At 44.7% G+C, this 27,560-nt stretch overlaps 1 protein-coding gene and 1 non-coding gene across 32 annotated transcripts in view; both read left to right on the top strand.

Moving 5' to 3' along the window:
• FANCC (FA complementation group C) overlaps nucleotides 1-27,332 on the top strand; it is a 343,736-nt gene extending 316,404 nt beyond the window's left edge. For all 31 annotated transcript variants that reach the window (XM_070794289.1, XM_070794290.1, XM_070794284.1 and 28 more), the window contains 5 exons: nucleotides 3,276-3,351; nucleotides 5,547-5,622; nucleotides 14,160-14,340; nucleotides 18,720-18,926; nucleotides 25,839-27,332. In XM_070794289.1, the coding sequence (XP_070650390.1) occupies nucleotides 3,276-3,351; nucleotides 5,547-5,622; nucleotides 14,160-14,340; nucleotides 18,720-18,926; nucleotides 25,839-26,003 (705 nt within the window). In that variant the 3' untranslated portion in view covers nucleotides 26,004-27,332. The remainder of the gene's footprint in view (nucleotides 1-3,275; nucleotides 3,352-5,546; nucleotides 5,623-14,159; nucleotides 14,341-18,719; nucleotides 18,927-25,838) is intronic.
• On the top strand, nucleotides 24,354-24,460 carry LOC139184691 (U6 spliceosomal RNA). The gene has a single exon (XR_011568261.1). It is a non-coding gene; the product is annotated as a U6 spliceosomal RNA (small nuclear RNA).
• Nucleotides 27,333-27,560: the final 228 nt, after the last annotated feature.

The following is a 27,560-nucleotide window of genomic DNA, read 5'->3' as shown; positions in this document are numbered from 1 at the left end:
AGATTAAAAACTGGAGGGGTTTCAACTCTTGAAAATGTAAACCACATTGGGTAATCTTCTAACTTTTCCCAGAGGGCTCTCCTGTGAGGGGTGGGAAGGAGATTAAATGAGGCTGGGGGTGGCCCGAACCCAAGGCATAATCTGATTGGCTTGAGGTGTCAAAAGACAGAGCTGTGGGCTGCCAGAACAAAACACAGATGAGGCAAAAGAAACTAATCTCAGAAGATAAACCTAGGGACTCCCCTGGTAGTCCAGTGGTGAGGAACTCGCTCACCAATGCTGGGGACATGGCTTCAACCCTTGGTTTAGAAAGACCTCACATGCTACAGAGCAGCTAAGGCCATAGCCACGACTTCTGAGCCTGCACGCCCTAGAGCCCGTGCTCCACGGCAAGAGAGACCACTGCAACGAGAGGCCTGGGCACCCCAGTGAAGAGTAGCCCCCTCACTGCAACTAGAGAAAGCCCATACGCGTCAACAAAGACACAGGGCAACTGATACCTAAGTAAATAAATAAAATGTTTAAAGATCAATTCAAATATACCTACAAGTACATTAATTACAAAAACTAAGTGAAAACCAACTAAATATACTAGGTAAAAAGGAAATATGTCAGACTGAATGAAAAACTAAGACCCACTATATGTTGTTTTCAAGAAATCCATTCTAATTATAAAGACACGGATTAAAAGGAAGGAAAGAGATATGTAAATAATAAGCACAAGAAAGCTGGTCTGGCTCTACAAGCAGCAGACAGATTAGGTTTTAAGATAAGGAGTGTGGACAAAAGAGAGGGACAGTTTATATAGTTCATCATGAGAAACACCAATTACAAATGGATATATGCCTAGTAACAGAGGTCTGAGATACACAAAGTAAAAACAGAGAAGTAAAAAGAGAAACAGGCAACTCCACAGTAATACATAAAATACTTGGGAGAAAATTTAACAAAAGGTGTATAAGATCTCTATGTGGAAAGCCACAAAATAAGAAAACTTAAACATATGAAGAGAAACCATAATCATGAATTGTTGAGATGCCTGGTTCAATGTGATCCTAGTTAAAATCCCAACATAGTTCTTAAAACAGAAATTGATAGGCTGATTCTAATGCAAAGAACCTAAAGTAGCCAGGATAATTTTGAAAACAAAAAAACCCTCCCCCCAAAATCAGAGGACTCACACTGATTGATTTCAAGACTTTAAGCTACAGTAATCAAATTCAAGACAGTGAGGTACTGGCAAAAGGATAGACCAGTGGAACAGAATCGTATCTAGATATTTTCATGTAATCAACTGGTTTTTGACAGAGATGCCAAGGAAGTTAAATGTGGAAGGTTTTCAACAAGTGTCAGTGAAACAGCTGGACACCCAGATGAGAAAACATGGACCTCTACCTCTCAGACATGAAAATTCATGAGATGGGTCATAGACTTCAAAATAAATGCTGAAGCCATAAAGCTCCTAGAAGAAAATGAGAGTATCTTTTTTGACATGAGGATAATCTAATATTTCTTAGAAGGAATGTAGAAAAGCACTAAGAAGTATGAGAAAAATGGATAAATTAGAATTCATCAGAATTTAAAATGTCTGATCTTTGTAGACATCCTTAAGAAACTGAAAAAGCGATCCACCCAGCAGGTAAAAAATATTCTCAATACATATATCTAATAGGGGATTTGTGTCCAGAATATATAAAGATCTTTTACAACTCAAGAACATAAGAAACAACTCAGTTTTAAAAATGGACAAAAAAAATAAAATAAAAATGGACAAAAGACTTGAATACACACTTCAAAAAATATGTATAAAATGAAAAGTGAAGTTGCTCAGTCATGTCCAACTGTCGTGACCCCATGGACTGTAGCCTGCCAGGTTCCTCTGTCCAAAGGATTCTCCAGGCAAGAATACTGGAGTGGTAGGGGTCTTTACAACCTCTAGACATTCTTTGGATTATATAACTTCATTGTTAACACCAGCAAGCGGGTACTCTTTCTGGCCCCTTCTGATGCCTATGTCAGAAGCTTTCTCTATCTCCTTTATACTTTAATAAAACTTTATTACACACACACACACACAAAAAAAAAAAGAATACTGGAGTGGGTTGCCATTTCCTTCTCCAGGGGATTTTCCCGACCCAGGAATTGAACCCAGGTCTCCTGCATTGCAGGCAGGTTCTTTACCAACTATAAGGGAAGCCCAACAAGTATGTGAAGCAACTGGAATTCTCGTAAATTGTTGACCAGTTTGAAAAATTACATAGCAATTTCTTACAAAGTTAAGCAAGCATCTACTCTATGACCTAGTAATTCCATTCCTATGGTATTTACCCAAGAGAAATAACAGCACATGTCTACAAAAAAGAAATATGAATGTTAGTTGCATCTTTATTCATAATAAAACCCAAACTGGAAACAATCCAAATGTCCATCTATGGCAGAATAAATAAACAGATTATGGTATATTCATACATAGTTCTACTTTAGAACAATTTCCTTAAAAAATGAAGTATTTAATCCACAGTAACAAGGATGAGTCTCAAAAGAACATGTTGAGCCAAGGAAGCCAAACAGAAAGAAACACACACTCTTCTGATTCCATTTGTGTAAAATTCAAGAATATACAAAATTACTCTCTCTCATCAAAATAAAAAAATATCAGATGCCGGGGTGGGGTGGAAGGATTGACTGTAACAGCTACAAGGGAACTTTCTGAGGTGATCGAAATGTTCTGTGTCTCGATTGGAATGATGGTCACGTTGAATTTACACATTTACCAAAAGTCATCAAATTGTACACTTAAAGCCCTTACAATTCACTGTAGGCAGATTTTACCTCAACTTTTTACAAAAGTGCTTCGGAGCTGCTGTGCCTTCCGAGGGCACGGAGGGTACAGCGCTTTGGCCCTCAGAGGATGTGTGAGCACCTCTGCTACTTTGTGATAAAACCCATCTCCCAGCTGCCTTGGAAACTCTCACATAAATAGATTTATGTATATAACTGGGTTCATGTGAGGTAAAGAACTGATATAAAGACATCAAGAGCATAACTTTATTTTTCTTAAGTTCTGGAAGGCATCTTTAAAAAGGTTTAATTTTTTAGAACATATTTATAAGATTATCAGAAGCATCTTTTATTTTTGATCAGTGTGCAAGACATTATGACCACATAAAGTACTGGAATTTCTTTTGGGGGCAGAGGATGCAATATTTTATATTTCCTTAAACCTTTTCCAATGCTAATATTCAAACGGCTTTAAATTTTTTGTTCTATTATAGTTGAAGTTTGCACTCAAGACCTACTTTCCTTATGCTTCTCCAGCTCTTGTCATGGTGCTCCTCCAACACCCGAAAGGTATGTGAAGGTTGATTCTGCCCATATTAAAATAATTTCTGGGAAAGTACAGGGACAAAATCATAACCCTTTCCTCCCAGTTCTTTATCTGTAAAACCAGGGAGATGGATAATGTTCCTTTAAACTCTCAGCATCACACATTCTGTGGATTTTGATATGAGAATTTGCTTGGCTTCCCAGTTACGATCATTTACTAAAAGAAAGGAAAACAGTGGCCTCCAGTTGGGTTTTGACAGTCTGTTCTGGTTAACACAAGGCCTCTGCTAGTGCCAGGAAGGTCCACCTGGATGCCAGGAACAGGCTAAGACTTGGCTGATTTGGAATAAAACAGTACATTTATCTTTATTTCATTCTTTCTTCTCTGTGCCCCCTGCTGCAAATGAAAAGATAAAATGATGAAGGAAGCTAAGGAAATTTAGGGGAAATTTCTCCTAACCTAGCCAAGGGAAGTCTTTTGAAAGAATTCAGTAAGTATGTTAGACCACAGCCTTCTGTGATTTCATCTGCCACCCTTCCAGAGGCCATATTCATCTGGGGAAGTGATGAATCTGTCCTCATTCAACTGATGTTGATCTATTAACATGCCTGTGAGCTCCTGTTTATGAAACGTTTCAGAAATAGAGAATACAGACATCCTTCCCCACTAATGCCTGAAATCTAAGAAGAGGTGACACTGAAACAAGACAGACTCTATGCTGTAGAAAAAGGCATCTCATCTGACCATGGGAAGATAGGAAGGACCCATAATATGTCCTTTCTGTGCCATTTTCCCCTACCTTTTTTTTCCTGAGACTTGAATAAGTAGATTCACTTGAGGAAAGTGTGATTTGAGGTTTCAGAGCATTTTACAAAAACAAAAATACTCTTCCCTTTTCTAAAAGATTAAGTTCTCACCCACAGTGACCCACTGTCCCCTCAGATGCCAGAGGTGGAGGTGGAGACAGGCCTGGTGGGATCTCTGGTCAGCAGTTTTGTGAAACTTACACTGTGGGAACACAATGGGAAAACTTGAATAAGACAGGAGCATCAGTGATTCCCTTTCCAGGGGCAAGTCTCACAGCCTAGGTCAGATCAGCAAAGTCCAAGGTCAGCCTATGTAGTAAGCAGCTAAATGAGCACCACAAAAAATATCAGGGTGGTTACTTTTTAAGTTTGGACATCTACAAACTAAAGACTATTTGTGCTGGTTCCTGCATAATTTTCTGCATATTACTTTTGGAAAAAAATAATGTTATATCCACAGATTGAAGGGTTTCTTAAGAGTAGAGTCTTCTATTCATCAAAGATTGATTTTATGCCCACTGTAAAGTCCTATGAGGTATAAAAGATGAGTCACTTATGAACCCTGAATATCCAGGAGCTACAAGTAAAAGAGACATAAAATAACTATCTAAAAAACTAATAAAAGGAGAAAATGAAAATGCCTTGAAAGGCTGCAAATCAAGAGTTACGAGAACTCAGAAGAGGGAGAGAGATAATTTATGATTCTTTAATCTGTAGCATTTGTGGGGTAGCAGTGGTTCCTGTATCACTTACATTATCTTTCTGGTGTATTTAATTACAGAATCTATCACTACATGGAAATGTGATAACCTTTTTCAGCTGTTGTTTAAAACTACAGATCTATACATGCTCAGAAGTGTTTAAGACCATGGGAAAAATGTGAAACCAGAAAAACTTAAGAAAAGACATTTGTCTTTGTCTATATAATATCCATATGTTTTTTTCTGGCCTTTTAAAATCATTGTAAACCTGAAGTCATATTCTAAATTCATCCCAATCATAGTTGGGAAGCACATTCCTAATTCCTTATTGACTATTTTTTTTTTTTAATATATTTTGAAACCACAAATTATTAGTGAGAGATGAGGGGGTGGATGAGTAGAAAAGAAAAAAAAGCCGGGCATCTTCAACATAGCCTTCCTAAATCCTACTGTGGGCTGCCTGTGCAGTCTCATGTACCTGAATTAAAGAGCCTTTGAAGTTTAACTCTGTGTAACACTAACAGGTCTTTCTTCCCAGGCCTGAGAGATGGATTCTGGCAGGGATCAGCTTGAGGGTGGTGGTATGGATTCCGTGGACCGGGAAAACTAGGCCTTTCCCCTAAATGGGCCCCTTCTGGTCTCCACTGCAGTCGATTCCTACTAGGTTTGACTTTTTTTCAGCTTCTCTCTGATGGCTCTCTCCACCCACAGATATTCCGCAGGGACTATGGCACCAGTCACTGAAACATATCTCTGAAATGCTCAAAGAAATAGTTGAAGACCACGGGTAAGCAAAGACCGATGACTCCTAGATCTCTTTCACACGTGGTTTCTCTGGTATCCTTATCTTCCCTGTGAGCAAGGAAAGATAGGGGAAGGCATTGCAAGCATACCTCGGAGATATTGCAGGCTCGGCTCCAGACCACGGCAATAAAGGGAATCACGTGACCTTTCTGGTTTCCCCGTGCATATGAAAGTTAGGCTTACACGGTCCTATAGTCTATTTACTGTTCAGTGGCATTATGTCTTAAAAAAACGTATACATACCTTAATTTAAAAGTACTTTATTGCTAAAAAATGGCAGTGACTCATAATCTTTTTGCCTTGATGATGACGCTGCTGAGTGATCAGGATGATAGATGCCAAAGGTTGGAGTGGTTGCGGAAGTTTCTTAAGACAACGTGAAGTTTGCCACATCAGTTGACTCTTCCTTCACAAATGATTTCTCTGTAATGTGCAGTGCCTTTGGATAGCGTTTTACCCACAGCAGAACTGCTTTCAAAATTAGTCATTCCTTTCAAACCCTGTCACTGCTTTATCATCTAGTGTATGTGATATTCTAAATTCTGTGTTATCATTTCAGCAGTGTTCACAGCAACTTCACCAGGAATAGATTCCACCTCAAGAAACCACTTTCTCTGCTCATCTGTAAGAAGCAGATCCTCATCTGTTAGAGTTTTATCATGAGATTGTAGCCATTCTGTCTTCAGTCTCCACTTCTAGGTCTACTTCTCTTGCTATTTCCACCACACCTGCAGTTACTTCCTCCACTAATGTCGTAAACCCCTCATAGACATCCATGAGGGTTGGAATCAATTTCTTCCAAATCCCTGTTAATGTTGATATTTTGACCTCTTCCCACGAGTCCCAGTGTTCTTGATGGCATCCACAGTGGTGAATCCTTCCCAGAAGGGTTTCTGTTTACTTTTGCCCAGATCCCGTGGAGGAATCACCCTCTACACCAGCTATTTGTTTTGTTTTTAGTCACTAAGTCATATCTGACTCTTTGTGACCCCATGGACTGTAGCCCACTAGGCTCCTCTGTCCATGGGACTTCCCAGGCAAGAATATTCATCCAGGGAATTTTCCCGGCCCAAGGATTGAATCTGCATCTCCTGCATTGGCAGGAGGATTCTTTACCCCGAGCCACCAGGGAAGCCCATGGCAGCTACAGCCCTATGAAATGTTTTTCTTAAATAGTAAGAGTTGAAAGTCAAAATGACTCTTTGATTCATGGACTGCAGAATGGATGTTGTGTTAACAGGCATATAAACAACGTTCATTTCATTGTTCTCCATCAGAGCTCTTGGGTGTCCACGTGCAATGTCAATGAGCAGTATTATTTTGAAAGGAATTTTTTTTTTCTGAGTAGTAGATCTCAACGTATTCAGTATGTTCAGTCACTCAGTCATGTCCAACTTTTTGTGACCCCATGGACTGTAGCCTGCCAGGTTCCTCTGTCCATGGGATTCTCTGGGCAAGAATACTGGAATGGCTTGCCATTTCCTCCTCCAGGGAAAATATTCAGTAAAACATTGTAAATAGACGTGCTGTTATCCAGACTTCATTGTTCCACTGACAGAGCATAGGCCGAGTACATTTAGCATCATTCTTCAAGGCCCTAGGATATCCAGAATGGTAAATAAGCATTGACTTTAACTTGAAGTCACCAACTACATTAGTCCCTAGCAAGAGAGTTAGTCTGTCTGTTGAAGCTTTGAAGCCAGGCATTGATTTTTCCTCTCCAGCTGTAAAAGTCCTAGATAGCATCTTATTCTAATATAAAGCTATTTCATCTGTATTGAAAATTTGTTGTTTAATGTGCTGCTGCTAAGTCGCTTCAGTCATGTCCGACTCTGTGCGACCCCATAGACGGCAGCCCACCAGGCTCCCCTGTCCCTGGGATTCTCCAGGCAAGAACACTGGAGTGGGTTGCCATTTCCTTCTCCAATGCATGAGAGTGAAAAATGAAAGTGAAGTCGCTCAGTCGTGTCCGACTCTTAGCGACCCCAGAGACTGCAGCCCACCAGGCTCCTCCGTCCATGGGAGTTTCCAGGCAAGAGCACTGGCGTGGGGTGCCATCGCCTTAGTGTAGCCAGCATCGTTAATAACTTACTGCAGCTTTTACACCAGCACCTGCTGCTTCACCCTTCGCTTTTGTGTTGTGGAGATGGCCTCTTTCCCTCATGAACCGATCCCTGCTAGCTTCAGACTTTTCTTCTGCAGCTTCCTCACCTCTCTCAGTCCTCACATAATTGAAGAGTCAGGGCCTTACTCTGGATTAGGGTTTGGTTTAAGGGAATGTTGTAGCTGGTTTTGATCTTCCATCTATACCACTACAGCTTTCTTCATATCAGCAATAAGACTGTTTTGCTTTCTTATCCTTCATGTGTTCATGAGAGTAGCACTTTTAATTTCCTTCACGAACTTTTCCTTTGCATCCATAACTAGGCTAACTGTTTGGTGCAAGAGGCCTATAGCTCTCAGCCTATTTTGGTTTAAACATGCTTTCCTCAGTGAACTTCATGATTTCAACCTTTTGAAGTAAGAGATGTGCAGCTGTTCCTTTCACTTGAACACTTAGAGGCCGTTGTAGGACATTGTTGGCAGTTGCTCAGTCGTGTGCGACTTTTTGCAACCCCATGGACTGCAGCATACCAGGCTTCCCTGTCCTTCACCATCTCCTGGAGCTTGCTCAAACTCTAATCTGTTGAGTCAGTGATGGCGCCCAACCATCTCGTTCTCTGTCATCTCCTTCTCTTCTTGCCTTCAATCTTTCCTAGCATCAGGGTCTTTTCCAATTGAAGAAAAGGGCATTGGTTGGACTAACTTGAATATTGTTGTGTCTCAGGGAATAGGGAGGCCCAAAAAGAAGGAGATAAGACAACTGACTGGTAGAGCAGTCAGAACACACAGATTTATCTTTTAAGTTCATCAGCTTATATGGGCACAGTTCATGGTACCCCAAAACAACAGTAGCAACATCAAAGATCACAGATCACCATGATCAATATAATGGAAAAGTTTGAAATATTATGAGAATCACCAAAATGTACATAAAGACAGGAAGTGGGCAAATCCTGTTGGAAAAATGAAGTCAGTAGACTTGCTTGATGCCAGGTTGCCACAACCTTCAATCTGTGGGAAAAAAAACACCATTTTCTGTGTTTCTGTGCAGTAAAATGAGGTATGGCTGCATGTATCCCCAAACAGCATACCCACTGCTGAGTAAGAAGTGGAGGGAGCACTGCAAGCAGCTCAAAATAAATAGGCTGCATGTGTAAATACCTGGCCTAGAAGCTATTGAGAGTAATGGCTGGTGTTAGATCTGGAAATGTACAAGTATAACAATACATAGACTACTGCTGCTGCTGCTAATCGCTTCAGTCGTGTCCGACTCTGTGGGACCCCATTGATGGCAGCCCACCAGGCTCCCCCGTCCCTGGGATTCTCCAGGCAAAAACACTGGCGTGGGTTGCCATTTCCTTCTCCAATGCATGAAAGTGAAAAGTGAAAGAGAAGTCACTCAGTTGTGTCCGACTCTAGCGACCCCATGGACGGCAGCCTACCAGGCTCCTCCGTCCATGGGACTTTCCTGGCAAGAGTACTGGAGTGGGGTGCCATTGCCTTCTCCGATACATAGACTAGACCTTAGGAAAAAAGCACTGCTCACATGCTGCACCCCCCACCCACCCCCCTCCCCCTGGCTTGCAAAACAAGAATGGCATCTCTCTAGGCCCTTCTGTCTACTCTGCCTCTCTAGGGAAGGAAATTCTAAACTTCTCCTGCATGGTAGGATGAAATGTTTATTTTCCTCCTCTTTATAATAAATTTTTGTCTGAAATTAGAAAATCCATTCTAACATGATTTCTAATATTATATTAGATAAATATAATATTAGGGAAATAACACATATATTATTTCCCTAAGACCACTCACATTTAGACTTTGCTAAGTTCTTTGCAACATAGCGCCCTCTGCTTCCTCTTAACTTCCTTGCTTTTAGAGTATTTTATTCATTGTCTATACTAGTCTGTGCAGGTAGACGTAAGAGACCCGGTTCAATCCTTGGGTTGGAAAGATCCCTTGGAGAAGGAAATGGCAACTCACTCCAATATTCTTGCCTAGAGAATCCCATGGACAGAAGAGACTGGTGGGCTGCAGTCCATATGCTCACGCAGAGTCGGACATGACTAAAGCAACTTAGCATGCATGCATGCACACTAGTCTACTAAGACTGTCTTCATTTGTTCCCTTTGCCACTTTTCCTACTTGAAATTCTCTATAATCTCATTACTGGTCATCACAAATTGTGGCCGGTGCTCTTCTGCTTATCATCACTGATGCAGGTTTGGGTGCCAAGTACTCACCCCACCCCAAGACTCTTACCAGTAGGAGAGACAGAACCAGCAGGAGAGACAGACAGCCAAGTGGGCAAGTGGGCTGTATTAATGACCTTCCATGCCCTGGCAGCCCCCAGTGCACCGTCTGGTTATCTGTGTTGAAGAGCAGGATAAGGCCCCAGACTTCTTGGGGGCCCCACCTAAACCAGATCTCCCTCCACTAGGCTTCAGGCCACCTGCTGGGAGGGGTCTGTGAGTAGCTTTAGGCACCTTCTCAGCCAGCCCCATGGGACTGCCTTGCACACTCAGCTGCTAGAGGAAAGGAGGGAGCATTCCCAGGCCTTGAACCGTGATCCGCGCGGGATGCCCACGTGGGAGCAGGGGGCATGGGGGACCCTGCTCAGCTTACTCGTCTGTGAGGCCTGCAGGAAGGAGACCCCATGGAGCCTGTTCCTTACCTTGGACCATAACCCAGCCCACTACTCAGCATCAGCTCTCCCTCTTGCGGGGACAAGGAAGTAAGATGAATGCCCCACTTTTCTGTCATTGTTTGGCAAACTAGATTTCACAATTTACTCACTTGTTCTCGGGGGACAGGAGGAAAGCAGTGGCTCGAGGAGGTGGCGACAATGCTGGCCCCAGGATTCCATGAGCCAAGCAGAGGAGTGTGAACCCAGATCCAGCAAGGATGGAGCACTGCAAAAGGGGCCCAGGGCTCTCCTGTTACAGGAGCTTCCCCAGTTCAGAAGGAGGATTCTGCCCCATGTGATTTCAGGCTAGTCCTGCTCCATTTCTCCCACGGGAGATGTTAGGCTGCTAGGACTGTCTCTAAGCAAAATTAGTGGGTCTTTACCTTAAGCAGAGTCTATCCTTTATTCCACCTCCCGGTTCCCTATGTGACAAAAGGACATCTTCACAAAAGCTTTAACTTTTCAGCACTGATCAATACATGATGAGAGGAAAGAATTTGATATACAGTTCATTGAATGGTTCTATGAAGACCTACAAGACCTTCTAGAACTAACACCCCAAAAAGATGTCCTTTTCATTATAGGGGATTGGAATGCAAAACTAGGAAGTCAAGAGATACATGGAATAACGGGTAAATTCGGCCTTTGTATAAACGAAGCAGGTCAAAGGCTAACAGAGTTTTGCCAAGAGAACTCACTGGTCATAGCACACACCTTCTTCAAACAACACAAGAGAATACTCTATACATGGACATCACCAGCTGGTCAATACCAAAATCACATTGATTATATTTTTTGCAGCCAAAGATGGAAAAGCTCTGTACAGTCAGCAAAAACAAGACCAGAAGCTGACTCTGGTTCATATGATGAGCTCCTTATTGCCAAATTCAGACTTACATTGAAGAAAGTAGGGAAAACCACTAGACCATTCAGGTATGACCTAAATCAAATTCCTTAGACGATTATACAGTGGAAGTGACAAATAGATTCAAAGGAAGCACAGGCAGCCATGTTAGTGGAGTGGTGGAGGGGAGAGCCTGTCTAGAGCAGAACACAGCGGCAAAGAAGGAACTGTGGTCAGCCAGCAGAGACAGCTCACTCAGAGCCTTGCGGTGGAGAGAGGCAGAGACACTGGACAGTGGGTGGGAAGGATGAAGGAGCCTGCCCTTTCCAAGGGTATGACCGTGAGTCCATTTGCTCACTTCCCCGTGCCTCAGTTTCCTCACTTGTAAAATGGAAAAAATAAACAGATTGTGTGAGAAAAAAAAAAAGGATTAGATCTGATAGACACAGTTCCTGAAGAACTATGGATGGAGGTTCCTGACATTGTATAGGAGGCAGTGATCAAGACCATCCTCAAGAAAAAGAAATACAAAAATGCAAAATGATTGTCTGAGGAGGCATTACAAATAGCTGAGAAAAGAAGAGAAGCTAAAGGCAAAGAAGAAAAGGAAAGATATACCCATTTGAATGCAGAGTTCCAAAGAATAGCAAAGAGCGATAAGAAAGCCTTCCTCAGTGATCAGTGCAAAGAAATAGAGGGAAACAATAGAATGGGAAAAACTAGAGATCTCTTCAAGAAAATTAGAGATACCAAGGGAACATTTCGTGCAAAGATGGGCTCAATAAAGGACAGAAATGATATGAACCTAACAGAAGGAGAAGTTATTAAGAAGAGGTGACAAGAATGCACAGGAGAACTATACAAAAAAGATCTTCATGAGCCAGATAACCATGATGGTGTGATCACACACCTAGAGCCAGACATCCTGGAATGCAAAGTCAAGTGGGCCTTAGGAAGCATCACTACGAACAAAGCTAGTAGAGGTGATGGAATTCCAGTTGACCTATTTCCAGTCCTAAAAGATGATGCTGTGAAAGTGCTGCACTCAGTATGCCAGCAAATTTGGAAAACTCAGCAGTGGTCACAGGACTGGAAAAGGTCAGTTTTCATTCCAATCCCAAAGAAAGGCAGCTTCAACAGCATGTGAACCATGAACTTCCAGATGTTCAAGATGGATTTAGAAAAGGCAGAGGAGCCAGAGATCAAATTGCCAACATCCATTGGATCATTGAAAAAGGAAGAGAGTTCCAGAAAAAAAACCTACTTCTGCTTTATAGACTACACCAAAGCCTTTGGCTGTGTGGATCACAACAAACTGTGGAAAATTCTGAAAGAGAGGGGAATACCACACCACCTGACCTGCCTCCTGAGAAGTCTCTATGCAGGTCAAGAAACAACAGTTAGAACTAGACATGTAACAACAGATTATTTCCCAATTGGGAAAGGAGTACGTCAAGGCTGTATATTGTCACCCTGCTTATTTAACTTATATGTAGAGTACATCATGAGAAATGCCAGGCTGGAAGAAGCACAAGCTGGAATCAAGATTGCTGGGAGAAATATCAATAACCTCAGATATGCAGATGACACCACCCTTATGGCAGAAAGCAAAGAACTAAAGAGCCTCTTGATGAAAGTGAAAGAAGAGAGTGAAAAAGTTGGCTTAAAACTCAATATTTAGAAAACTAGGACCATGGCATCCAGTTCCATCACTTCGTGGCAAATAGATGGGAAAACAATGGAAACAGTGAGAGACTTTATTTTCTTGAGCTCCAAAATCAATGCAGATGGTGACCACAGTCATGAAATTAAAAGAGACTTGTTCCTTAGAAGAAAAGCTATGACCAACCTAGACAGCATATTAAAAAGCAGAGACATTACTTTACCAACAAAGGTCCGTCTGGTCAAAACCATGGTCATTTATGGATGTGAGAGTTGGACTATAAAGAAAGCTGAGTGCCGAAGAATTGATGCTTTTGAACTGTGGTGTTGGAGAAGACTCTTGAGAGTCCCTTGGACTGCCAGGAGATCTAACCAGTCTATCAAAAAGGAAATCAGTCCTGAATATTCATCGGAAGGACTGATGCTGAAGCTGAAATGCCAATACTTTGGCCACCGAATGCAAAGAAATGATTCACCCTGATGCTGGGAAAGATTGAAGGCAGGAGGAGAAGGGGACGAGAGTGGATGAAATGGTTGGATGGCATCACTGACTCAATGGACATGAGTTTGAGTAAGCTCTAGGAGTTGGTGAAGGACAGGGAGGCCTGGCGTGCTGGAGTCCATGGGGTCACAAAGACTCAGACACAACTGAGTGATTGAACTGCACTAAACTGAAAAACTCACAATTGCCAAAATTGGCTAAAACGTTTTGTGAGTAAAGGAATAGCACGTGTTTCCGCCTGCGTCCCTTCTCTGGGCTCTGTCTGGACTCCAGGGGGTCCCCTCATTTCTGCTCTGGGCTACCTGGGTGGCTGCCCTGTGGCTGGGGGCCCCGTCTCCACAGCAGCCCAGCTGTGCAGCCCAGGCAGAAGGCAGAGTGGTGCACCCACGGGCGCTCACCTTGCATCAGTCTTGCTGGTCATGGGCCAAAACTTCCTTTCTCCAATGTCTGTGCTCACTCAGGGGCCCTGGGTGTCAAGATTTAAAAGTCTGAGGTCGTCAGGGTACGGGGGGTTTAGGGAAGCCTGCCTTTGAACATCCTGTGAGGGTTCAGGGTGGCGTTTTGAGCTCTCTCTCTGAGCCTGACTTGTATTCCTTACAAGCTGTACTTCAGTGGCTAAGAACAATTGAAGCCAACCATTCACAGACATTACAGTCTCTTTAAAAACCTAAAAGGAAAAGAAATCAAGTTGCCTAACTGCCCTGTGTTTTGTTTCTGTTCCAGGTCCTATGGAGGCCCCTTTGAGAGCTGGTTCTTGTTTGTTCACTTTGGAGGATGGGCTGATATCACGGCTGAGCAGTTACTGATGTCAGAAGCTGAGGCTGAACCCCCAGAGGCCCTGCTGTGGCTCCTGGCTTTCAGCTGCAGCCCAGGCGCCGGGCATCAGCAGAGAGCGCGGACCATGGTAGGTGGCGCGGCCCAAGGCCTGCGGCCTCGGGGGCGGTCTCTTGGGTGCAGAAAGGGACCCTGCGGTGGTGGGTTTGGCTTTCACTGACCTCCAGGCACTTCAGCAGGTACAGGAAGACGTGGGCCTGGAAGAGTGAGTGGGACCTGGGCGTGCAGTCAAGATATTTTCCTGCCCTTAGGAGTGGACCGGGAGGCCAGGTCTCGCAGGAGACACCGAGGAACAAGTGCAGCCCTCCTGTCCCTGGGTCATTCTCTCTCCTTAGTCACTGCTGCTCTGTCCTGAACCACAGGCGTGCCGGCCTCGGGGCTGCACGCTCCAGGGGCCGTCATACAGGGTCTGACCCTCTTCTGAGGAGCACCATCCTCTTTCTTCCCTGCAGCCTGGCCCTGTCTGCTTCCCTCTTGACCTAAGTCCTTTCTTGGATCAGTCAGTAGATCCTCACAGTACCGGCTTTGTTTAGAACTCTTACTAAAGTAATCACATGATATTAACCACTTAGCTTCTGAAAAAACGACTTGGTCGTTTCCTAAATAGCAGAGCAGCGAAGTACAGGAGTGGCTAAGTGCCCATGGCAAAGACAGTTGTTATTTTGTGTGGAATATGATAATTACAGGAGCCATGTATTGATTAAAGGCATTTGCGCCTTCCTTACAAACATTTATTTGCTGGTTTTTAAAAGTTCAACTGCCACCGCTTTTTCCTGACTTTAATAATTAAAGGGAGTGGGTTTCTTTATGTAGAGAGCAGTGCTCCCATTTGCTTGATGTTTTCTGTTGTTTGAAAAAAACAGAGACTAGTTCAGTATGGCTGTATATTTTACTTGTTTAAAAGCATGTTACATGGCAGGGGCGAGAAAAGTTTGTGATTTCAAAAAGTTGCAATTTGGTGAGCATTCTGGATCCCAATAGAACATTTTTTTAAGAGAAATTAACATGTATTTCAAGATTGCTATCAGATTAAAAAGAGAGCTTACTATTTTTTTCCCTTTTAAAATATCACAGTAAAGAGAATCCTAATTTGTTTTCGGGCTTCCCCAGTGGCTTAGTGGGTAAAGAATCTGTCTGCAGTGCAGGAGACAAAGGAGATGTGGATTTGATCCCTGGGTTGGGAAGATCCCGTGGACGAGGAAATGGCAACCCACTCCAGTATTCTTGCCTGGAGAATCCCGTGGACAGAGGAGCCTGGCCAGGCTACAGTCCACGGGGTTGCAAAGAGTCAGACACGACTGAGCACACAGCACATATGAATACTAATGATTTCTGAAGCTTTTTACATATATTTCATATTTGATTCTGTATTAGCTAAACTGGTAGGTTTTATGTTAAATTCTGTATGGATCATAGAAACTGACAGATTACTTTTGAAGTACAGAGAAGTAAATAGTCCCATAAGATTTATTTTCTAGAGAGCTCTGCATTGGCATATCTTTCTACCAGCTAAGCGAGTCCTTTTTTGGTTTATTTTTTAATAAAACTTACACATAGTTCTCACTCAGGGGGTGCTTTGGCAGCCTGGATCAAAACAGATTAGATCACTCAGAGGAGCTTAGCGCCGGGACGTCAGTTTTCTCCCTAGCTGTTCTGTCCGAGGCGGCCGTCTGCCTGGGGCTGAGGCCCTGGTGTGGGTGGTATCCTGGGGAGCAGCGGGGCCCAGCTCTCCTAATTTAACTAGTAGTATTAATATACAGTTCTCACTCCCCTGGGTTTTGTGAGCTTAATCCCTTTGATGGGTCTGTTGGGTGACTTGAAAGACTGTGAACTACCTTTAAAAACATGATTATTGTTCGATTTGACTGAGCTTGACATTGCTTGTGCTTTTGCCTTAAAGTGAAACTAAAAGAGTGAGTCGCTGAGTCGCGTCCGACTCTTCGTAACCCCACGAGCTGTGCAGCCCGCCAGGCTCCGCTGTCCATGGAGTTCTCCATGAGAATACCTGTGCTTTTGCCTTAAAAGGCATAATTAAATCACAGTACTGACCTGGATGTGATAGTGTCCTGTGGCTGGAAACATCACCTCTGCTGAGCATCCTTGAGATTGAAGGTTGGGGCAGGTGGTGATGGGAGCTCGAGACGGGGAGCGACAAAGAGCAACCATTCCTGCCTGGGATGCAATACGGCCTGTGCAAATACCCATTCCTGTCTCTGCAGACTGTTCTCTGCCAGCCAGTGTTCACTTCCTTTTGCTAACTTTGAACTGAATCATGATAAAAAACAAAAACTTCCTATGTTTGTATACTTTTAAAAATTAAGTGAGGGCTCATACACTTCAACCCTGTGGTTCCCCTTCTAGGAATCTCCTAAGGAAGTAAGTAGAGAGCTGCGCAAAGATTGATACAGGATCACTGCAGTGTTGTTTGTAACTGCAGTAACTGGAAATGGCCTACACTTTTAGTAGTTAGGATATTGCCTAAATAAATTGTTGGTGTATTACAGCCACAGAATGGGCTTCCCTGATAGCTCTGTTGGTAAAGAGTCTGCCTGCAATGCAAGAGACCTCGGTTCAATTCCTGGGTCAGGAAGATCCGCTGGAGAAGGGACAGGCTACCCATTCCAGTATTCTTGGGCTTCCCTTGTGGCTCAGCTGGTAAAGAATCCACCTGCAGTGTGGGAGACCTGGGTTCAATACCTGGGCTGGGAAGATTCCCCTGGAAATCTTCCAGGGAAAAGGTAACCCACTCCAGTATTCTGGCCTGGAGAATTCCATGGACTGTATAGTTTATGGGGTTGCAAAGAGTCAGACACAACTGAGCGACTTTCACTCCACAGCCACAGAATGGCATTCTGCCATGAAAGATCGTGTTATCAAAGAACTTGTGCTATATAGATAATGGTAAATTGTTTATAGTGCACTGTGCAAGCCCTAGAATACAGTTCCTTGTATTTAGTAAGTGCTGTGTTCACAATGCATAGAAAAAAGATGACAAAGATATAAACCTCACTTTTAATAAGTCTCTTTGAATAGTGGTTACCGTCATTTTGATTTTTTTTCTTTTTACTTTTTTGTTCAAATGTTTTACAGTAAGCATACGTAAATTTTCATACTGCAGGATAAAAATTAATACTTAGAGAAGAAAGCTTATATTTTTCTCCTTGTAAGATTAGAAAGCATTAACGTTTTTGGCATATGAGGAAGGTATTTGAAGGGAAAGGTGGCCTGGAGTAAAAGAGAAAGAAACAAGGCAAGCCTCAGGGAATACTGGGTGAGGGGAGAAGATGAACAAGAAGAACATGATTATGGAGGCATCGCTTCCTAAGCCCTGACATTTTTGCAGACCATTCTAGACGCAGGACAGCCACGGGCTCCTGTGGATGCCATCAGGGTGGGCCTAGACACGAGGTGGTGAGGGAGTGGCCCTCTCCTGTTAGGACGTGGCCCTCCACCACGGAAGGGCCCAGGGTGCAGTTTCTCATGATCTTCACTGTGGTCAGAGTTGCTCACACAACGCTGCTAGTATGTTGGAATTTATGACAGACTTCACTGAATGAAGCCTTAACTTTCAAAGAAAAAAAGGACTCACAAAATCCATAAAATCGGTCATGGGAATTTTTAGAGTGGGCCTAAGTGTTCTTTCGAAAATGAGGGAACATAGCTGTTCATGAGTCCAAGTGGCATTTTGGATCTACAGCTTTCAGTTTTTGCTTTGTTTTCCAAGTCACAACTTGATGTACCATTCTTGAAGTCTCAGCATGAAATAAATATTTTTTATGCAGAAACAACCCACAGACCTGTAACAATCACTATTATTATATGGATTCCACAGACTTGTGACCTCTGCTTGAGCTTTAAATATGTATGAACAGTGTCCCAGTGTCTAAAACAAAACACATGTGGTGTGTGTGTATGTGTGTGTGTGTGTGTGGGTGTGGGTGTGTGTGTGGGTGTGTGTGTGTGTGTGGGTGTGTGTGTGTGTTTGAGCCGGCACTTCCTCCCAACCAAAGATGGCAAAAGGCAAACCTCATTCTTATCAGCACATTGACTCAGTGGAGGTCCAAGCACGGGGCTTTAATTGATCCGTGGCTGTGATAGTGAGCAAGTTTTCAAGGAGCCTTTTGTTCTTTTTCCCACAATATAAAAATATGACTACATTCTGCTGAGGACTTTTCTCCATTTCCTTTGTACAACAACAACAAAAAAAGGTCAATTCCTGGCATGGTGCCCTGGCTGCTTAGTGAGCAAGACGAAAGTCAAGAAATTTCCATTACGCCCATTTGGGTTTGTGTGGAGCAGTGTAAACTCAGACATGGTCCACCCTCTCTAACCTTCCTCGGGCACGAGTCCTCTCCCGTTTCTGGGGCTGCTTCAGAGAATTGAATCATCCTAGCCCCACACATGTCCCAACCCTCCCCCTGATCTCTTCCTTTGAAATTATATTCCCAGGTGGAGGTGAAGACAGTGCTTGGCTGCCTCACGAAGCTGTTCAGGAGTCCAGCCCTCTCGGCCAGGGATTTGCAGGCTGCAGCTGGAGAGAACCTAGGTGGAGACCCCAGACCGCCTGCTTGTCAGCAGCTGGTCAGACGCCTCCTCCTGCACTTCCTGCTCTGGGCTCCTGGAGGACACACGATTGCCCGGGAAGTCATCACCCTCGTAAGTCTCCCCTTTTCTGGCATCCTGGTTCTCATTCACAACCCAAGGGAAGCGTGACTTATCACTCAAGGGCCTGGCCTTTGAGGAGCCTATGTTCCAGGATGCTGTCCAAGCATGGATAGACAGGAAGGGAAGAGACAGCCAGGCCAGATGGGGAGCCTGCCCTGTGCAACACCTGCATGGCACAGAGGAGGGAAGAGGGCCGCAGATAAGGAAGGAGACTGCTCCCAGGTCACACAGCTCATGGCCAGGATCCAAGCTGGAAGCTAGTCTCCCATCTCCTCAGGCCATCTTTTTGTTACAGTATGTGACTCTTCCTCCTTGTGAAGAAGAACAAGACTTCACTGAGAATGTGCTTACTGCAGTGGCTCAAAGAGTTTAATTTTTCAATTTAAAAAACATTTGCTAATTACAAAGAAATCCTTCCTCAGTTCAGTCCAGTCACTCAGTCGTGTCTGACTCTTTGCAGTCCCATATACTGCAGCACGCCAGGCTTCCTTGTCCATCACCAACTCCCGGAGTTCACTCAAACTCATGTCCATCGAGTCGGTGATGCCATCCAACCATCTCATCCTCTGTCGTCCCCTTCTCCTCCCACCATCAATCTTTCCCAGCATCAGGGGCTTTTCAAATTAGTCAGTTCTTCGCATTGGGTGGCCAAAAGTGTTGGAGTTCCACCTTCAGCATCAGTCCTTCCAAAGAATATTTAGGACTGATTCCCTTTAGGGTGAACTGGTTTGACCTCCTTGCAGTCCAAGGGACTCTCACGAGTCTTCTCCAATACCACAGTTCAAAAGCATCAATTCTTCAGCACTCAGCTTTCTTTATAGTCCAACTCTCTCATCCATACATGACTACTGGAAAAACCATAGCTTTGACCAGACAGACCTTTGTTGGCAAAGTAATGTCTCTGCTTTTTAATATGCTGTCTAAGTTGGTCATTAGCTCTTATGCAAATGCAAATCAAATCAAATGCAAATCAAAGCCACAGTGAGGTACTGCTCCATACCCGCTAGGACATAGTGTGTGCTCGGTCGCTTCAGTTGTGTCTGACTCTTTGTGACCCTATGGGCTGTAGCCTGCCAGTCTCCTCTTTCCATGGGATTGAATACTGGAGTGGGTTGCCATGCCCTCCTCCAGGGGATCTTCCTGACCCAGGGACTAGGACATATACTAAAAACCAAGTCAAACAAAATGGAAGACATGTCTTGGTAAGGACATGGAGAAATTGAACACTCGCCTTTCCAGTTGGGAATGTTAAAATGATGCAGCCACTGTGGAAAACAGTTTGATGGTTCCTCAAAAATTTAAAGATAGAATCACCATATAATCCAGCTGTTCTGCTTCTGTGTGTGTACCCAAAGGAACTGAAAGCAAGGACTCAAACAGATACTTGTTCAGTCCTGCTTATAGCAGTGTTATGCCTAATAGCCAAATGCCCATCAACAGATGAATGGATAAACCAAAGATGCTTTGTACATACATACATACAGTAAAATATTATTCAGCCTCACAATGAATGAATGACACATGCTACAACATGGATGAACCTTGAGGGCTAAGTAAAATAATCCAGACACCAAAAGAAGGACAAATACTACATGATGGTACTCGTGTGAGGTACTGTGTGAGGTGCCTAGAATAGGTAAATTCATAGATGGTAGAATCGAGTGGGGAGTGGTGCAGAGTGCCCGCTTGGGATAATAAGCAAGCTATGGAAATGGACAGTAGCGGTGGTTGTACAACACTGCGAATATAATTCATGCCACTGAATTGTACATTTTAAAATGGTTAAAATAGCAAATTTTATGTTATAAGCTCATCTCAAAAAAAAAATGCTGTTTTTTTTTTCTGTTTCTAATTTTTTATAATATATACATTAAAGTATAACTTGATGAATTTTCACAAACCAAAAACACCCATGCAAACCAGCAACCAAATCAAGAAAGGAATGTTCCCAATACCCAGAGGCCCCCTCCTGCTCTCTCCTGCTCTGTTTGAATGTGAACCTGAAGCAAGTCCCAGTGACCAGTGGGATTGCCAAAAACTCAGTCACCAGTGCCCAGAAGGTTCTCCTCGGTCCCAGGAGAACAAGGTATGTGGGGCAGGCAGGCCACACAGCCAGCCTGTCAGGCCATCCGCTAGGGCTCAGACAGAAGACCTCCCAGAGCCCAGGTGTGGCCAAGAGCAGAAGAGGACTTGCTTGTCACATGTGGGGTGCCATCTCCTCAGGGCCCACCCCAGCACAGCGATCTGTCCTGTGTGTTTCTAAAATGCACATCTCACCTCCAAATCCATTTGGGGTGGGAGAACTCCATAGGTGAGAGCTAAAGAATGTCCTCATACCTGTAGAACTGGGTATCAACCAACTTTCCTCTCTGGCCAGGAATAAATTATACTAGTCGCTTGTCAGCCGCTGCCTCAGCCAGGTGATCAAGATCAACATCCGCAGTACTAAAGTCACCTTGATAGGAAGTGATGAAAATGGCACTTGACCTCTATGGCCTTCCTGCCCCACACCCATAACCCCAGTCTAGTGATGAAAAAAACAATTGGCAAACTCCAGTTGAAGGACATTTGACAAAAATACCTGACCAATACTCCTTAACACTGTCGAGGTCATCAAAAACAGGGAAGTCTGAGAAACTGTCATGGCCAACAAGAGCCTAAGGAGGGTCGACAGTTAAATGTAATGTGGTGTCTTAGACGGAATCTGGACCAGAAGAAGGACATTAGGGGAAAACTGAGGTCAGAATAAAGTCTGACCTAAAAGTCGGGTTAATAAAATGAATAGATACTGGCTCATTAATTCTGACAGATGTACTAAACTAATGTAAGATGTTTACAGGAAAACTGAGTGTGGGGGTATGGGATTTCTCTGTATCATCTTTTTGGTCAAACTGTAAATCTAAGACTGTTTTAAAATTGAAAGTTATTTTAAAAGTTAAGGGGACTTCCCTGGTGGTCCACTGGGTAAGACTCCGAGTTTCCAACGCAGGGGGCCCAGGTTCAATCCCTGCTGGGGGAACTGTATCCCGTATGCCGCAACTAAGACCCCTCACAGCCAAATAAAACATACATATATATAAATGTATTTGTGTATATATATATATAAATTTTAAAAAACATATATATGTGAGAAGTGGCTTCCCAGGTGGCGCTAGTGGTAAAGAACCCACCTGCTAATGCAGGAGAAGTAAAACACATGGGTTTGATCCCTGAGTTGGGAAGATCTCCTGGAGGAGGAAATGCCTGGAGAATCCCATGGACAGACTACAGTCCGTAGGGTTGCAAAGAGTTGGACATGACTGAAGCAACTTAGTACGCATATATAAAAGAAAACCTGTTTTCAAAAACAAAAAAGTCAAAGGCAGGCACTTCTGAATCATGCAAGCGTTGGTGGTATTTTTGTTGCCTGACCTCTGACCTCCTGCCCAGGCCCTGGAACCTGGGGGAGGGGCCTCAGCCCAAGGAGCCTGCTCAGGCCTGGCTGCCCTTCCTCCCTGAGCCTGTGCTCTCCTTCTCCTCCCACATCCTGTCCCCCTGGGGGTGGAAAGCAGGCCAGGGAGATCACAGAGTCCCAGCCCATAGGGTGTGAGAGAATCCAGTCTAGAGAAAGCTCCTCAGAGACACCCAGTTCTCTGCTTCCGTATTCCAACCATATTTCCCTCCATTCCAGGAACAGTCCACATTCACACAGACCACCCTCTCAGGTCTCACCCACAGAATGGCCGCTGTGACTCAGGAGCTGGTCATGTCACCAAGCTCAGGCTTGTCACCGATGCCAGAGGCCAATTCCCACAAAATAGCTCAACCCCAGTCAACACTGCTGATCTACACCTGAGCCTGGGGGAGCTCGGAAAACCCCCGCACATCTTTATACACTTTCCTAAGTCAGCTCAGCTGCAAAAAAAAAAAATCATTAAAGGATGAAACCCGGTGTTTGTTTCCCTGTACCGGTTCCTAGGCAGGTGGGCACTGGCCTCCTGGCACCTCAGAAGCGGTCGTAGCTCAGAGTGCCTCCTGGGCTCTGCCCTTAGAGATGTTCTGAAACTGCCTTTACTAACATACCGGCCTTTCCTACTTGAAGGCTTCCTGTAGTGCCACATGGTCCGTTGAAGCCAGCCCAGCAAGCACTGCTACGAGCAGGACAGATGCAAGGAGTCCCCCCAGCACTGGCTCCTCCTGGGGTCCTCTTCAAGCACCCTGGGAAGAGCTCCGGGCCAGGTCTGCCTGACTGGGAGCAGGTGGTGGCCACTTAGGAAAGCCTAGGCTTGGTGGGACAGCCTTTCTTTCCCAGGGGTTTGGGCATCACCACCCCCAGAACCCCAGCCCTGGCCTGGCTTTGGTGAGAAAGAGAGTAGGGAGCAGAGCCAGCCCCCGGCCGGGTCCTGGTCTTGCTGTCATCTGTGAGCTCTAGGCTCTGAGCCCTGTGCTCTCTGCACCGTGTTCCTTAGCCGAGTGGCCCCGTGTGCCGTCAGCTCACCTTCCCGCTCTCGTGGCCCCACACCCCAGCCTCTGCTGCAGGATGCTCCCCACCGACTGCTTCCTTGGGTTCACCCACAGGCCCAGGGCTCAGCTCTGAGTTCCCACTGAATCCCTTGGTCAGAACCCTTGCCCTTCCCGCCCCTTGTTCGGCTTCTCTGCCCCCTGCTCCTGGTTTACCGTCTCCACTCTCTCCTCCTTCGGAGCCTCTGTGATGAGGATGAGGCACAAGGAGCCCGGCTGGGGCCCAGGTTCCTCCGGCCCCTGAGGCCCATCCTCTCCTGCCCCCTCGACCTGCTCTGAGTTCACGTTTCCCTCTCGGTCTCCTTCCATCTTCTCTTGCTGGACCACAGCGCTCTCAGCCGAAAGGCAGCCCTGATCTGAAATACGGAGTTCAGTTCTGTCGTTGCGGAGCTCACAATGAGTTGAAGCCCCATACAGACGCCCTTGGCCAAGCGTCCCTCCCTCAGCGGCAGGGGGCAGGGTGACCAGAGACCTGGAGTGGAACGTGGGAGTTGAGGTGGTTTGCACAGAGCGTCAGTGATGGCTTCTAAATAAAAGCCAAGAGAGGATGATCTGGACACCAAGAGCCACATCGAATCCGCCCAGGCCGGCAGCCCGCCCCCGCCCCCAGCCCCTGCAGAGACCCTCTCGGCTTGGGCGGCTGCCAGTAGGTGGCCGAGGAGCACCAGCGTTGTATAGGGGGCCCAGGGTGTCCCCTGCTCTCACTCACTCAATACCCGTGCTGCCGAGTGATCTGCCTTGACTCACGGACAGAGGTGGCGTGGGACTGAAGGCTGTCCTGGGCCCTGGAGAGTCCCAGGTGGACCAGGGCAGCTGGTCGTCCTACCAGAAGGGCCCAGCGTGCACACGGGGAAGGAGCCTGGCCTTGGGCTGCTCAGGCGACTTAAACATTTGACTCACACAGCAAACGCATGCGTGGTGCTCACTTTGGCAGCTCACAGCCTAAAGTCTGAAGGAGACAGACGTGATTAGCATGGCCCCTGGGCAAGGATGCCATGTCGATTTGTGAAGCGTTCTATATTTAAAAGAAACAAAAAGCATAGATTACTCTCAAAAACAGAGGTTCTTATATACTTCTGCTGAAAAAGCACAGTAAATTCTTCACACAGATAGATTGTGAGATTCTCCCCCTTTTTGTTGAACCGAACTCTTAGGAAATGGCACTTAAGGGCACCAACGACTAAGGCTGTATTCAGCAGGAACGACCGTTCCCGTGTTTCCTGCTTCCCGTAAGAGTCAAGCGTTAAAACCTTTGTTGCTGTTGCTTAGTTGCTAAGTCGTGTCTGACTCTTTGCAACCCCGTGGTCACATACAGCATGCCAGGCTTCTGTCCACTCTCTCTCGGAGTTTGCTCAAATTCATGTCCATTAGTCGGTGATGCTGTCTAACCATCTTATCCTCTGCCACCCCTTCTCCTTTTGCCTTCAGTATTTCCCAGCATCAAGGTCTTTTCCAATGAGTCTGCTGTTTGCACCAAAATATTGGAGCTTCAGCATCAGTCATTCCAATGAATATTTTGGGTTGATTTCCTTTAATGTTGACTGGTTTAGTCTCCTTGCAGTCTAACAGTCTTCTCCAGCACCACAGTTCAGAAGCATCAGTTCTTTAGTGCTCAGCCTTCTTTATGGTCTAACTCATACATCCATACATGTCTACTGGAAAAACCATAGCTTTGATTATACAGACTTTCTGTCAGCAGAGTGAAGTCTCTTCTTCTGAATATGCTAAGTTTGTCATAACTTTCCTCCCAAGGAACAAGCATCTTTGAATTTCATGGTTGCGGTCACCGTCTGCAGTTATTTTGGAGCCCAAGAAAATAAAATCTGTTACTGCTTCCACTTTTTCCCCTATTATTTGCCATGAAGTGATGGGATTGGATGCTATGATCTTAGCGTTTTAACTGTTGAGCTTCAACAAGGCTGTGATCCATGAAGGGGGTCAAAATCTTAGGTGCCTATTAACAGACAAGTGGGCCAGCGAGCCCAAGAATGCCGTTTGTAAAGCTGTCTGTGTGAGAACAGGTGGCACTCTCTTTTCAGCATTTTCCAGTTCTCATATTAGAGTGAGCCTTTTGTAGAAAGTCAAGCATAGTACGCTCATTTGCCTCTGTTTCTCACAGCAAATAACCCCAGCAAAGCTGTGACAGGTGTTCCAAGAAATAAAGCATTTGTCTGTAGCTGTTGTGTGTCTGAGCTTTAGGAAATGACTCTGCTCACGAGTTGGCCAAGGTTTGAGAATGGTCTTGCTTTGCTCATCACCTTGAAAACAAACAATAGACCTTTGGAGCTGATAGGAATGCAGCTGCCTCTGGGAGACAGGATGGTTATGGTTGGTCCACTGGATGAAGAGACGAGTCTGTCTGCAAAGTGTTTTAATTTGTCTTCTTTTCTGTCCTCATTCCAGATGGCTCAGACAGATGCGATAATGAACGAGATTATTGGCTTCCTGGACTATACTTTGTACAGATGGGATCATCTTTGCGTGGAAGCCCATAGGTCGAGAAAACTGGCCAGAGAGCTCCTCACAGAGCTGCGAGAGCAAGCCTTGCCTGGGCAAGTTAACCAATGACTCCACACGATGAAATGATGGGGCCACTTCTTAACAGCCACAAGTTTGTAGAATGTGTTCCCTCTTCGCATTGTAAAAATGAGCCGTAAACATCTGGCAAGATCTGGTAGTACATGTTTTACAAAAAATGTCAGGTGAGATTTACTCACTAATGACAGGATTGTGGCTTCAGCAGCCCCTGTGCCTGCTCAGCCCACATGTCGATTAGAGAACCGCTAAAGAAAAGCCTAGATGGGAAAGAGATTTCCATTTCCTTTTTTCCCCATATCAAACCAAGACACACGACTATTATTTGGATGTTTCAAACTCTTTGGAACAAGAAGTTGGTCATGCACCATTGATCATTTTAGAAAATACTGTAGCCTTTTTCCACTTTTTTAAGAAGTCTGGTAATTGTTACCAGTGTCTCATCTTATCCACCAGGATGCTCTCTTGCTTTCCTAAGACGTCCTTCATCAGGGTAGTGTGGGTCCCTCGAGTTTCCCTCCCGTGGCCCCTGAGCAGAGCCCACCAAGCCCAGCAACAAGTGGTGGTGACGGGAGCAACACGTCTTAGCAGTGAAGTGACGCACGCTCTGGGGTCTTTTGCTTTACATCGCTAAGCACCGGTGGTTCCTGAGAGAGCTCGTGTTACCTCAAAGGTGGCTGACAGGGTAGGGTCAGGCTGTGTTCTGGAAGCATTGGAAGAGATTATATGTCAGCGTCTTGTTAACTAAAATGGGGGTTGGAAATTTCTAATAAAGAATTGGAACCTCAACAATATTTATTTCACATCAGTTAAAGACATTTTTCCCTTTTAGGTTTATGCTTTGGCTTTTTTGTGTATTATCTGTTGAGTGAGTCAGGACTTTTATGTCCACTTGGATTTATGTATTAGTCATCTCTGAATCTGCCTTATTCTTGGCGTCTGTTTGAGGATGAGTAAAGTTTTGTTGTATTAGACATTAAGCTTTTAGAGGAATTACTTGTTTTGGTATATGGACCCACCTGAAGGTCTGGAAAATTCCAAGACCTTTTGACCTGAGCCTTCCATCTGAGAAATGCTACAGTATGAAAGGTATGCTGTTAAAATGCTCTTATCACAAGTGCCATCATCACGCGCTTCCCTTAGAGTGAGGGTGCCTCTCCTCTGTGGATTCTTGCCGGGGAAGCTGTGACCAACTTCAGTGGACATGGAAGAAAGGCTCAGCTCAGTGGTAGTGAGTCCCCCCTACACCGAGTGGCTACCGGGAACCAGCCCTCCTGGGGGGGTGGGGTATGCTTCCACGTGGACATCCATTCACACTGTATTTCACAGCAAATAATAAAAACAGGACAGTTATCTATCTCAGATTGTTTAATCTGCATTTCTGGAAATTGCCTTCCTGACCTTACTTCAGTCTGTCTGTAGTATTTCCTAAGTCCTTTACAAAGCCTCTAAGTTCTCCTAAGCTTTGGACTTAGATCAAAGAAGACAGAGCCCAAAACTGTAGGGAAAAAAATGTATTAAACGGCCACCCTTAATACAGAGGTGATGTTACTCATCAGGACTTCATGGTGTTTGTAGAGTTTGCCAGCT

The sequence above is a fragment of the Bos indicus genome, chromosome 8, assembly GCF_029378745.1.
Source record: "Bos indicus isolate NIAB-ARS_2022 breed Sahiwal x Tharparkar chromosome 8, NIAB-ARS_B.indTharparkar_mat_pri_1.0, whole genome shotgun sequence".
Classification (NCBI taxonomy): Eukaryota; Metazoa; Chordata; class Mammalia; order Artiodactyla; family Bovidae; genus Bos; species Bos indicus.
This window is presented reverse-complemented; position numbering and strand designations above follow the sequence as displayed.